Consider the following 13,798-nt stretch of genomic DNA (forward strand, 5'->3'; position numbering starts at 1 on the left):
TCTGAATCCAACCAAGAAAAGAAGCCATGGCTTAAGAACCATGAAGAAAACTTATAGTCTGTTACCACAGCTGGGTTCAGGCAATCTGACCACCCACATTTAAACAGCAACCCACAGTGTCAGTTATCATGTTGTCTGAACCCAGACAGTATGTTGGTATTTAAATCAAGGAAGGAATCCAGTTCTTTCCTAAGGATCTTGAGCATTCTTGTGCTCTAAGCAAAATAGCAAGTGTCACCTGTCTCATACTAGATCACTGAGCACCTGGGCTCAGTGGCACCTGCATGCATTGCCAAATCCCACTTTCTATGCCTTAAACTAGAGCTGCCCTCAAGATACCTTCATACTTGTTCTCCTTGGCATGGGTCACTATGATTATTTCTTCACCTCTTGCTGACCTCATTGTACCTCTGTTTCTCCCTCATTGATACTGGGAACGTGTGTCTCTTCTGAAGGCTTTCCTCCCGTAGGCGTGAGTCTTCAGTCCTTCCATCAAGCCTTTCTGGAATGAAGCAGCAGAGGGTTAAGCAGTGATCCGTTCCTGACAAATATGCTGCTTTTAACATTAGAAACCCCAGATAATTTTGTTAGGAGCAAGAGAACATAGAGAGCAACTTGGTGGGTTTTCTGGAATTTTTGGAAATTAATTTTCTTTGGAAAAATTTCAGTTTGCAACTGGAGAAAAACCTGGTCACCTAAAAGTGCTATAATTTAGCACATTTATTTCACTTGAATTTGGTACAGAAAGCTTTAAAAACTTCCTGACCATGCATTGTCCTAATATACCAGATGTACTTGAATGAGTGGAAAGGAAATGATGCATGTGTAATGTATTTTAAATGTTATATTATGTAAAAATGGAATAGATGTAAAACATTGCATGTGATATACCGACAGCCGCTCGGGTATAACTTGGAAACACTTGCCTAATGTTGCACTTGCAGTTGGTATCTATTCACATATCACACGAGGCAGCCATTTGAGTTGGCTGACTTTGGCTGTCAGGAATAGGAGAAGGTTGATATGAACTGAGCTGAGTGTGTGGAGTGCAGCTGTCCAAAGCACCTCCTCTCTCCATGAGGGCTCTCCACACAGTTGAGATTGCTCATTGTCCAATGAGTAGGACCAAATGGCGAGCCCCATGGACAGAGGAAGCTCTTCCAGTTTGACCTACAAAGGAGAGGAGCAGGGCTAGAACATGGCCTCTCCTTGTGTGTTTAAGCAACAGACTTCTAAAATGCCCCAAGAGGGATTTATATGTACTTCCCAGATGGTTGTGGATACCACTTGTGGTCAGTGCTGTGTGATCGAAGGTCCACCGTAGACAAGCGAACTGACCACAGGTGAAATCCTATGCCAAGCCATGCAGAATTGCCAGTGAAGCTTGCATCTACAATATCCATCTCTAGTCTACAGTATGAAGTATGAGCAGGCCTTTAAGGTTCAAATTCCAGTTTACACACCATTCATTGGAATGGGCAACACTGGTGGTCAGCAGTAACTTAAATCTCAGAGAGCTGGGAACTGGGTATTTTATGTATTAATCAACCAAAAGAGAGTTTTAAAACGCTGGAAAAAATGCCAGGTTGGAAAATATATAATCTTTGCTGGAAAGCATATAATTTTTCTCTGGAGACTCAACAGAGCCAAGATGTAAGTATGTTTCAAAAGTCTTATAAGATCTATTTTTCTGGGCCAGCTTATGTGGTTAGGGTTAAGCTAGAATGTGGGAAAACAGTATTAATGTGTTTAGTATTTTAGTTGAATTTTAACTTACTTTTGTATATGAAGTGCCATAAAAAACTATTACTTGCCATACTAGAAGTATAATAGTTTTCCTTTAAAAAAAATGTTTTTTTTAGAAGTAAATATTTAAATCTGATACTTTTTAAATGTTTGTCCTGTAGCAAAAAGACATATGTGTTTTGTCTTAATGGGTCTCGTTTAGTGTCTTCTTGCCCAATTTTTCAAAAGCTATATAACTGTGTCAGATGTCTGCAGCCATGTTGCCTAATGCTGGGGGTAGCTGCTTGGAAGTTGGTTCTTGCTTATGCCATTGCCTAAAGGAGCTTAGATTTGTTTGGTTTATGCCAGGAGTTAAACAGTTCTAACTTCTGGATTCACTTCAAAGAACTGGAAATGGCTGAGGCCCTTCTGCCACAAAATGGAAGTGCATGGGCAGAGCCACGGACGAAATGGAGATAGACAGAGGCAGAGTCTGGCACAGTGAGCTGCAGTATCAGCTCCAGGAAAATAGTCATTTACCTTTGATGTCTATCCCTGTTTGGAGAAGGTGCAGTTCCTTGAAGCAGGGCATTCTGTAGTTCAGGTTTCCTCATATTTTGTTCATTGATTTATTTATGTGTTTAACTTCTATTCATCCCAATAGCCAAACCTCTTTGGGAAGTTTACAACAATGCACAGACAGTGGGTACAATATACTCATATTAGGTACAGACCTTGTCCAAAGCAGTTTGATGACTCGGCAGAATTTGCTCATCCAGAGGCTAAGTGAAAACTGCTGGTTCCATCACACCCACCAGATCTCTCAAATATTTTTTGCTTTTCTCCCATTCTCTTTCATGCTTATGTTGTACCTTATCATTTCAGAATATGGCCAGCTCTTTTTTTGCTCTTCCCTTTGGAAGCTTTTACATTCAAATCTTTCTCTAACACAAGGGTCCTCAAACTTTTTAAACAGGGGGCCAGTTGAAAGGTGCCAGCCATGGGCCCAGGCCGCCAAGACAGTGTGGGCGGAGGGGGCACGAGCTGGGCGGGGGGGGGCGCATGTGCACGCACGCGCACGCAGCGAGGTTCTGGCTTGCTCGCAAGGAGATGGTTTTCTCCGAGCGAGTCCAAAATGATCTCTGCACAAGCAAGCCCCCACCTCGCCAGGCGCGTGCTCGGGCAGCATATCCAAAACCTCTATGGTGGGCCAGATAAATGGACATGGCGGGCCGGATCCTGAGTTTGAGGACCCATGCTCTAACAGCTTCCCTCCTTATCCACTTCCAGCTTCTCTAGCATATATTATGCTTATGACAAAAGCATATAACATTTTATCTCGCTTTCTAACTTGCTTCAGAGTGTTCCCTGGGCTTTCTCCCTCAGAAGAGGGCAACCCTCCCTCTTTCCTCCTCCTCCTGAACTGCTTCTTCTGCTGGCTGTTTTAACTCAGTTTCCCCTCTTTCCCATGCAGCCATGCACACACAGACACCCACAGGCTCTGCAGTTATTGGTGCCACAGCTGAGTTGGCGGATGTGGCTGTGACCACAATCTCTGGTGTTTCTCTTTCCCATTTCTCCTTTTTTGGCTCCCGGAGTCCACCTGCCTTTTCCCCTTCCCTCCTACTCATTCTTCTCCTCCTTCTCCCATAACTGAGCCAGGTGCTCCTTGTGTTGTCCGTTTCTTCAGCCTCCTTCTCTTTCCTTCCTTTTCTCCACTCCTGCATTCCATGCTTCAGCCTTGCTGCCTGAGCAACATCCCCTCCTACATGTGCTGAGACAATGCTGTGGGGATCCTTCACAGTTGGAGGGGGCTCTCACTTGTAGGGGGTCACAGAGATTATGCCAGATTGGCATCCTTCTCATCTGGGTGGGTGGATGCACAGAAGGATGGATGGATAGCAAGCTGTGCAAATGATATATAATAGGTTTGCACTCTGTAATGCTAGAGCAAAGATTTATGAAGTTACGACAGCTATTATACAATGAATTTTAAGACTACCATTTTCTTTAAACTATTGGTTGCTAACACTATACGTACCAGCAGCAACCTTCTCTTTCAGATTATAATTTATGCACATTTCATTTTATTGTATTCATTTTCCCCATCTTCCATTTCAGATCATAACATCTGTTATTTGGGCTACTCCGAATATTTCCTTTATAATCCCACTGTGGGTTATAATATTAGCCATACTCCTTGGACTGCTGGTTCTGGCTATGTTGACCTTAGCTTTGTGGAAGGTATGTTGAACTGGAGAGGATGCTAACAAAAATCTGGGAGGAATTTTTGATCTTTTGAGCAAAGTAAGCACAGACACATGAGATGGGTGTGTGATTTATTTTGGATAACTGGAATGTTTGTGTTGCTGGTCTTTAAAAAGAGGCAGGTTCTTTTTCCCATGCTAGGCCTAGTTATAAGTGAGAGATGGCTGTGATTTCCAAGACTTATGATCTTCCTTTGTCCAGAAGATGAGATTTCTGCAGTGTGTTGCAAATAAGTGTTCCTAGTGTTGTTTCTCTATAAAAGCTCAAAGAATTATCTGGTGTAACATGATCTTGCACCCTATTTAGAGGGATAGAAATGTTTTATTGTGGAGACTGCAAGTGATTTTATTTTAATATCATACTTTCTGTTTGATGTTTTTACTGCATCCCTAAAGACCTGCAGTCACAGAGTCATTGGCAGTTTACAAGTTTTTGGTTCAGGGACTTGGAAACAATTGACTTCAAAGTACTTAGAAATACAAGTTCTGCGCATCAGAAACATAGCTTTCCACTATAGCCATTTTCCAGTGGTCTTTATCATATCTATTAGTGATTTTGTTGGCTGTTGCATCCTTATCCAATCCTTTTCCAGTTACCTCATTTTCCTAAATGAGTTTCCTGCATTTTTATTCCTTGATAAACATTGCTGAAATAGAGTAAAGCATGAGTTTCTGCTCAAAGAGTGTACATGTAAATTGTGACTCATTAAAAGCAATTTTAGATTGGTGATCATTTTTAAATTAGACTTCCTTGTTTGGTCCTAAATATCATACAATGAATATATTCCTGCTGAACATTCTAGAAAACTGATTCCCAATTTGCAACAATGATCATGGTTATCATAAAGTAACCAGCCTTCCCAACTCGCAGCTTTCCTGGCTGGGGCAGAAAGAAATTGAAGTCCAAAGAACTTGGTGGGCATGAGGTTGGAGAATGGTGCTATGCTGTATACAATGGATTCTGTAACATACATAAGAAAATAAATGAGACATCCCAAAGCAGTAACAGAACTGTAATCCATGGGAAGAACAACTAGCACATGAAGGTTATCCATGCCTTTCTCATGCATGTTCTTGAACACCTTGTTGTTGATAATGGTGAACTCCAGCAAGCCAACTAGAACTAGAATTCTAGACTATCATACTAGAACTCTATAATAACATTCACTAGGTTAATTTAAAACTAGGTTGGCAAATTATCATGGAGAAACAAATCCATCTAAGTATTCATTCAAATCATATTTCACATTCCTGAACAACAATGCATACAAAATGATGTCTGTCTTAGTTAATCTATATTGGTTTGCAACCAGAAAAAAAAAAAAAAAAGCAAGCCTGCAAGTGGGAAGCCTTCGGATACTAGATGCTTTTTCCTCCCAAGGGGATATTTCTGTCCCTGATTTTCCCAAAGGAAAAATCCTTGCCCCAAAGATTTTGCTAATGGCTTTAATGTAAACTTGGAAGACAAGAAGGAGGGAAGAAAGGGGTCGTGCCAATGGGAGGTGAGAGGCAAAGCTGTGGATCCCCTGGAAGTGCAAGCGTCTCAGCCCCTGGACTGTCCCAGCCAGGTGGGTGAGCTAAATCTAGCTGAGATTGCAACAAAGGTGGGCAGAGGGGCTGTAATGGCCTGGGTTGTGCCAGCAGAGCTAAGGTTAAACCAACAGCTTCAAGATTAGAGCTCTGCATCCATCCTGTCTATAGGAAGTCTCTCTAAATAGCTTTATACAAAATAGTATAAAATAGTCTTTACAGTACTAAGATCATAATCCCAAACCTCTCTCATGTAGTCCGTTGCACTCTTGTTGCACTATAGAGTGATATCAGCTTAGCACAGCATTCACTTTAATACATGTCAGTCTGGCTTTCTTTAGCATACTTAGCAAGATCACTTACGGAAACATCCTATCCATGCTTACCTAGAAGCAAGGCAAGTGTGCGTAGGCATGCAGCCTTAATTAAAGACCCAGACCACAATTTCATAAATATACCTGCAGAGATGTGATAAATAGAAGATTTGCAAAGGTTTTTTTCTCAAGGGGATGAAGATGTTTGGCTGGGACTAAAATCTCACCAGCTAAAGTGTCCTAAATTGTGTGCCAAATGGTGTTCCTTTATGAAAGGAAGCAAATGTTCGTGCTGTTTTAGAGAAAGTCATAAATATTCATAATTTACCACTATAATACATTCAGTGCCTGACTCATTTTATCATATTTAAAATGCTTGACTTCAGAACTAAAAAATATGGGTTTTTCTTCACAATAGAAAAGAAACTTTAATGCAGAAACATGTTTGAAGCATATTAGTACAGTTTAAAATGATATGTAGAAGTTAACACCGGTATGTATAATTCAGATTTTTTTTTTGAGAGGCATTTTTAAGTGACACAATTTAATTAAAAATATACATCTGATTTGAAGATTGATTTTTATTTACCTTGCCACACAGTTTATCTCAATTCAAGGGTTTTTTTAGAGTTTGCATATTAAGAATACAGAAATGCTCAAAACTTTCCGATTAACTTTTGGTTCCTGAATCAATCCTATGCCTATTTAAACAATGCTGACTGAGGAGTGCTGGGAGCTGCAGGACCCGTTTTCTGTCCAAACATGCATAGGATTGCATCCTAAATCATGGTAGTTTGAGCATATCTATTGTAGCAGTTCTTCAAGGAGACTCTCTGTACATGAAAGATAGCCTAGTACAACCTCTGACCCACCGGTTTGAACTCAGCCTACCCACCATAAATTATGGCCTCCCAAGGGCTTTATATCCCCTCTGTTTCTGCAATCACATGCAGGCTGCCTAGCCAAAAGCTCTAGTGAGTGCCTAGCAAACATGGTGGGTGGGCTACCTGCAGCTTGATGGGAACTCGCCCAGGCCTGGCAGAAAAGCCCTTTCAGAAGAACAAAGCATTCATGGGTTCTATCACTGCCCATCATTCCAAAGATGCTCTCAAAGACAGTCATGCAGGGATCTAATAAAAAATAAATTCCACTCCTTTATATCATCTCCACTTGGACAGATAATCAAAGCCAGGGACTTAGATTGGTAAATCAAGCAGGTGAGAAGCTTTTGCCCCACACAAGCCTCTCATCATTTCATAATCTGGCCGTTCGTTGAAGAACGGGTCAGCCACAGTGCATGTTTGTATGAACAGCGAGTGTAGTACAGACAACATTCAGCAACACACTCCCCAGCTGTTCTGATCTGCCCCACCGAGTGATTCATTTGGCTCACAGCTGTGAAGGTTTTTAGACTGAAACTCTGCAGTATGGGGAGATTTATATATAATAAAAATATGGAACACCTGGCTTTCACCCTCATTTATTCCATAGGAGCATGTCACTATTGTAATCACAAAGCATTTATTTTTCACATGACAAAAATGTGACAAATATAGGGAGGCTAACACCCCAGCATTAAGCATTGGTACTAGGGTATCTTCCAGAATGCTGTTGGTGCAGCCCTGTGATAACATCTGGAGGAACTTCATGTTTAATGAAGTGGCATGGATAGTGCTATCATGCTTCCACATGAGCACAAACACACATGCAGTTGTGTTGAAAGTCCTGAGATGGATTCAAACAATAGCTGGAGTTATATCTAAAATGATGCAAAAGTAGATTTGTTTGTTTACCCAGAGTGGTGCTTGTTTGTTGCCAGACTCATCCACTTTATGAGAGATGTAACTCAATCCTATGCTTGCTTACGTGTAAGCCCTATTACATTCAGTGGGCTTACTCCCTGGTAATTGTACATGGGATTTCAGCCGCAAGCTCCTGTTTACTCCACATCTTGAAGGAACTTGGGATTTTGTGGCAGTGCCATGCATTCAGATAAGTACCTTCTCCATAAAAACTCTGCCCCATGGCAGTTTCTGCCCTTCAGTTCCTATCTTGACTGTTTAAATGAATTCACTTTTGATTGCATGGGTAGCTACAAATCCTAATGCATCTGATTTCAGGGTTGTCTGATGGATGTCCATGGTTGTGAGAAATCTGTGCACCTGCATTTAACTGAGATTTTCCTTTCAGCAGTGGCCCCCACAGGCACACCAGGCTGCTTTTCAGGGTCAGTGCACCAAATACACTCCATGTTTGTAGAAGCATTTCAAAATTAATGTAACTAAATTGTAGAGGCATTTGAAATTAAAATTCCATGAGGGATGGAATGCCAACATTTGCAGTCTGATTCATCCTGGGATGGGCTTGAATCCATGGACCAGCTGCACACCAGGAGCTCTTGGGAATTTGCTGTCTATTGGTTGAAATTTCTTTGTGATCGGGCAGAATGCATCAGGGTCGTTCTTCTACTCCATGGCCTCTGCATGCAGAACATAACCTTTGAATTAGCCCTTGGCACATACAGAGCAGTCTGGAGATTTGCATGAGATCTTTTTAAAGCAAAAAGTGCTGCCAACATTATCCACAATTACCTCAGCATATGTGCTGAGGCATGTACAACCAAGCTCTAATGGGAGCCTAAGGGCAAGTTCTGCAGATTAGAAGATGGCATGGCACTGAATGATCACTTTGCCAATTCGTCTTCACTTTCCTGTTCCTCTTTTCTAGTGTGGCTTCTTTGACCGAGCGAGGCCTCCAAGAGATGACATGGCTGACAGAGTGCAACTAACAAGCGACAAGACTACTGACACATAGTAGAGGGGACTGGAAACATGCTAGTGGGTTCATCTGTCAGGAACCTTCCTTTGAACTCACACCTGTCAAGATGTTGTTGTAATCTGAACTATGCGATGTTCTACATATGAAGAACATAGGAAGAGCTGTGATGGTTGAGACTGAGGGCCTGTCCAGTCCAGCATTCTCTTCCCATGATGGGCAAGTAGATGCCCATGGGAAGACCAGAACAGGATATGCCTGCAATTTGTGCTGGAGATAATTGACCGTGATAACTGACTGATCAGCAGCCACAGATAGTCTTATCCTCCATGAATTTGCATCATCCCCCTTTAAATTTATTCAACTTGGTGGCCGTCACTACATCTTGTGGTAATGTACCTTCACTACATGACGACTAGAGATAGCAAAAAAGAACATTAACACAGCCTCAAAAACAGTGATGAGCAAAACATGTTATCAAGTCACTTTGGTCATTAAAATTGTGGGATGCATTAAAAGCACTGCCATGAGTGTTTGACCCATGAGGGATGAAAAACCCTTGTTGCTGTACGGTTTAAATATGAGCGAGGCAAAATGTTCAAACTCTTACGGTGTGCTCCCTAAGGATAAGAACGCCCAGGAAACTGGCTCAGGGAGACAAGCAATACCCTTTGGTACTGTGAAAGTACTTCTGAAAGCAAAAGCAGCCTTTAAAAATACTTAAGTGAGGCTCATTTATTTATTTTTCCATCTTTTGTAGACTTGGCATTCTAGCAAAAAAATAGATTCTGAAGTTTGTATTCACAGTAACAGCTTCAGTATTTTGTATGTAAATAGAGTGAATGTATCCTGCACATTCCATGTACCAGTTATAAGTGTGTGAAGGAAAGCAGATTACCTATTATTTTATAGGACAGAGAATCCTAGAATCATGGGCCTGGAAAGGGACACTGAAGATTATCTAGTTCAGCCCCTGTCCCTGAGGCATAGAAGATGGGGCTTAGCATTTGTTTAATCACATCACCCCATGAACATAACTATAACCTGATTGTCAAGCACAGGAAAGTTCCATATATATGTGTCTAATGGTAGAAAAAGCTGTAATAAATGGTATATATTCTACTAATTAAATTCATTTGTCTCTAGCAAGTAAGCCAAGCCACTCATTATAAAGGGGAGACAAAGGGGGGGAAACCAGCTGGCAAACCTGATTTTGGATAAAACATCCTCCATAAATTAAAAAATATCAGTTGAGCCTTCATGTTGATGCAAACTCCATCCACCAGCCCTTTTGGAAGACGTGCTTCTTTGGCCCACTAGTGCAAGTCCACCCTATTCAACATCTTCCAATTGGAAAAACCACTGATGATGCAGTAGTAGAAGAAAAAATACTTCCAAGATTTAGAGCTAAACAAACCTTCCCTAATCCCAATGTGGCACATCTGGCTAACAGATAAGAAATCGTAAAATAGCCTTCCTAAATCCCCCAAATTTATTTCAAAACTTGTATGGAGTTTTATCTTTGTTTTTGTGTTTTGTTTTTCTTCCATAGCTTTACTATTGAAATGTCTTTCTCCCAGTTTTTTACATAGCACATTGTTAGGAATGTCTGTCTGACCTTGTTCTTTTTTTTATTAGTGGACAGTTTAGAAGCCCCAGTTCTTGCAAGACTTTTCTGGGCATGGAAACTCCAATATGTGCACAAAGCTCAGCCACACGGAACAGCTTCCTATTAGTTTCTTCAGAAAAGGCCAAGCAGTGTGCATTCTTATGTATAAAAAATAAGCAGGGTACAGTTGAGACCAATTTGGGCACTACATATACAAGACATCCATGTGGACAATTGATTTCTTAATTACGATTAGCTTTTCTTTATTAGTAATATCCAAAATTGACTTATATTTTTGTGTTGACAATGAACACATTGTATCCTCTCTTAACTGGCCTGCATCTCCCCCGTCATTGGACCCAGTCCAGTAAGTTTTCCAAGGTATCCTATAAACACCAGCCTTCGCAATGGCCACCAGTCAGTGTGGGCAGTGTGATAACTGGATCAAAGTGCCTTCCATTGGCCTCACTTAGCAATGAATCCAAGTATGTTTGTGCAAAACATCTGGATGAATTTTTGAACATTCCATGCTCCTTTCATCTACTTGCATCCTTTGAATCTAAAAGTAAAACATTAAATTTAAAAGTGTATGTACTCAACTACTTGCTCTTTTCCCTTCTCTCAGCTGGTTGTTTGACTTTCAGTGTAGCACCAATGTTTCTACTAATCCCAAATTTTGTTTTGCCAAAAACCAGAATAACTTCTTAGTGTCATCAGACTGGAATGGGAGGAAAGTCTATTGATGCCTGGGATCCATTCCATTCTCTTTCTGGAGCCTTTTGGGCATCCCAAACTGATATTTCTCAAACTGATACTGCCCAAAGAGCTTCAGCTGTGGGGTGGGATAGAAATGGAATTAATAATAAGGCTTCCATCTTTTTTTCCAAAACAAGGGAATAGTTAGCCAGCATCACATTTCATAGATCCCATGACAGAGTCATTTTAAAGGTTCCAGGGTATCCCACTCTGTGGCCAAGTTTCTCTGCAAGAATCCCCAAACCATTTTCTAGCCTTATATCTGGAGGGCACCATGCTGGAGTTGACTGACAAAATATCACTAATTTAAACCCTAGCACATTTCCTAACATAAACCTGTAAAGAAAAAAATGTGGATTTCTGGCTGTATTTTAAAAGCCATTTCCTTAATAGATTCCTAGGACTGGTTGCACTGATCAAGGCCAGTGCCTGGTTTGAAAGCCCTTGGACAGCTCCCCTTCCGTGGTGTCGGTCTCCCTCTGCACTGCTGTTATCACCAGCCGGTGCTGGTGCCGCTCCTCTTTTTCATCATTGCCTCCACTTGCTTGTCAGGAGTCCGTGGCATCTCCTGATCCTCCTTCTTGCTCCCATTGAGTGAAAGGCGGCAGAACAAGCTGGGTGCCCCGCTGAAGAGGCAGCACAACTTCAAGGGACTCTTTATCAACACATCCTTGCTGTGATGTACAGCCTTGCTGGTGCCCAGCCAGGCCTGCACTTGATGTCAGCCTGTATTTTAAAACAAGTTCAATTAATCATGCAATTGTGATACATAAATGCCAGTAAAAATAAACCAGTTACCTTTCGAATGCAGTGAAACCAGATCAGATAATGGCATCTGTGAATTCCAGCAGGGACTATCTTATTTCACATGAATGTGAATCATGAAGGGTCCTTGTGGAAAGAACCTTGTCAAGAGAAAGTCCAAACTCTATCCCAGTATTTCTTAAATTGAGGTTGACTCTAATTCCTCAGAATCTTATCAGGGTTTCTCAACCAGGGAAAGTCAACATTGGAAAATAAACATATGGACCACTGTCATTCTCCCCATGTAGTATTCCCCATGTGGTACCCAGTTGCAAGAGTGTGTGAGCTACATATTCAGGTACATTTTGAGTTTGTGGATGGGAATGGCAAGGTCCCCCAGGCATAGGGTAGTCATTTCTCCTGCTCTCTTCAAAAACATCTTCTGTTTAAAAAGCAGTCCAGGACAAGGCTGGTTTAAAGATAACCCTAAGAAGGGGAAGTAACAAGGCCCTTGGAATGTCTATCCACAGAACGTACTTGGACAACAGAAGGAACAGGCTGGCAGCTCACCCAGTCTCGGTCTTCCACAGTGTAGTGAGATGGATTGCATGTCTATTTAAATGATAGCAGCTTTTCCAAGTCTCCTTTTTCAATATTGCATTTGCTCCTTTTTGGCAATAAATGCATAGCTATCCAAAGCAGGCTGGTGCCGCATGTGAACCGAGCCCCCGCATGCAGCCCAGAATCCATCACAACTTGCAAAAGAAAAGGCTCTGCAGCAGATGCTTGACAAGCATCTGTGTAGACGGGGATCCCTCAGGTCATGACGTTTAAAAGCTACTGGCCTGTGCTGGTAACTTTCAGTCAGGTAGCCATATTAGTATGTAAAAGAACAATGTGTTTTACTCCTATGAAATTGCATGATAAGAAAAGCAACCATAAACACCTATTTCTCTGAAAATAGTACTTCATGTACCTAGTCCACAGAAGATCTTGGGGAGGCCAACTTGCAGCCTTCCAGGTCTTCTACTCAACAATTCCCATCAGCCCCAGCTAACATAGCCAGTGGTGAAAGCAGATGGGAGTTGTAGGTCAAAATATCTGGAAGACCACCCCTTGTCTACCCCTTCTGCAATGATTTATTGTTTTGATTCTGTCCTGAGACCGCCACCTGTCCTGAGTAGCCTTGAGGTCTACTGTGGATCTACATAACCACCAAGAGCCACTCGGGGGTGGGGGGGGGATCTCTAGAAAGATTGCATCCAGGTGGAAAGGTCAGAAAGGGGTTTCCTTATGCTAAAGCTCTTTTCTTGCTCTATGAGCTTGTAACATGCAAAGAAGGGTTACCCCAACTATAAAAGCTGTTCTGCAGGTTTCTGCACCTTACTCAGTTTATTCATATCCACCCATGTAAATACAGCGAACTGTACCTTTTTTTGTAAATCTTGAATTAATATGTTATAATCATAGTTTATCTGGAACAATGGTTTGTCTAAACACACGGACAGCAACTACACAGCAACAATTGTAATTGGTTAAAATATTAACAAATGTGGAATATATTTTTTCGTATGTGCAATATTTTATATTATCTATGTACCTGGCGCATGTTTACACTGGCATTTGTGGTTTTAAAAAAATGATATATTGATGGACAAATAAAAAAGTAAGTGTTCTACCTTATCCTCAGGCTTTGTTGATATGTGTTTAAATATTTTCAGTCTGGACCCTCTGATGAAACGAGAGAAATGAACAGACAGTGGCATTAGTTCATTACTTTCCTATGGCCATGGGGATTCTAATATTGCTTCTACCTAGAGAAGCATCTCAGTTGGTGGGTTTGCGTGACATGACAAGTCATGGCGCTTTCTTGTGCAGGGTGGTCTGTAGTGTCACCCGAGCCCTTTTGTGATACCTCAACATGGTGCATTTGGCCTTTAGTAACCAAGGTAAGCAACATCAATCTGTTCTATGGTTCCATGCATCGCCATGGTTTCTCTGGTCATCCAAAACCAGCACTGTGGTCTCCATAATCCTGGTATGCAGACCCCATAATGTACCTTGGAAAGAGCAGCAGC

General features: G+C 41.5%; 1 protein-coding gene across 1 annotated transcript in view; it reads left to right on the plus strand.

Annotated features, from left to right (window-relative positions):
• The window catches only part of ITGA8 (integrin subunit alpha 8), an 85,877-nt gene extending 72,474 nt beyond the window's left edge, over positions 1-13,403 (plus strand). Inside the window, exons 24-25 of the mRNA XM_044424859.1 lie at positions 3,847-3,969; positions 8,564-13,403. Coding sequence (XP_044280794.1) covers positions 3,847-3,969; positions 8,564-8,650 — 210 coding nt within the window. The 3' untranslated portion in view covers positions 8,651-13,403. The remainder of the gene's footprint in view (positions 1-3,846; positions 3,970-8,563) is intronic.
• Positions 13,404-13,798: the final 395 nt, after the last annotated feature.

Source organism: Varanus komodoensis, unplaced genomic scaffold (assembly GCF_004798865.1).
Source record: "Varanus komodoensis strain SLA01 unplaced genomic scaffold, ASM479886v1 scaffold15, whole genome shotgun sequence".
In the NCBI taxonomy this organism is placed as follows: Eukaryota; Metazoa; Chordata; class Lepidosauria; order Squamata; family Varanidae; genus Varanus; species Varanus komodoensis.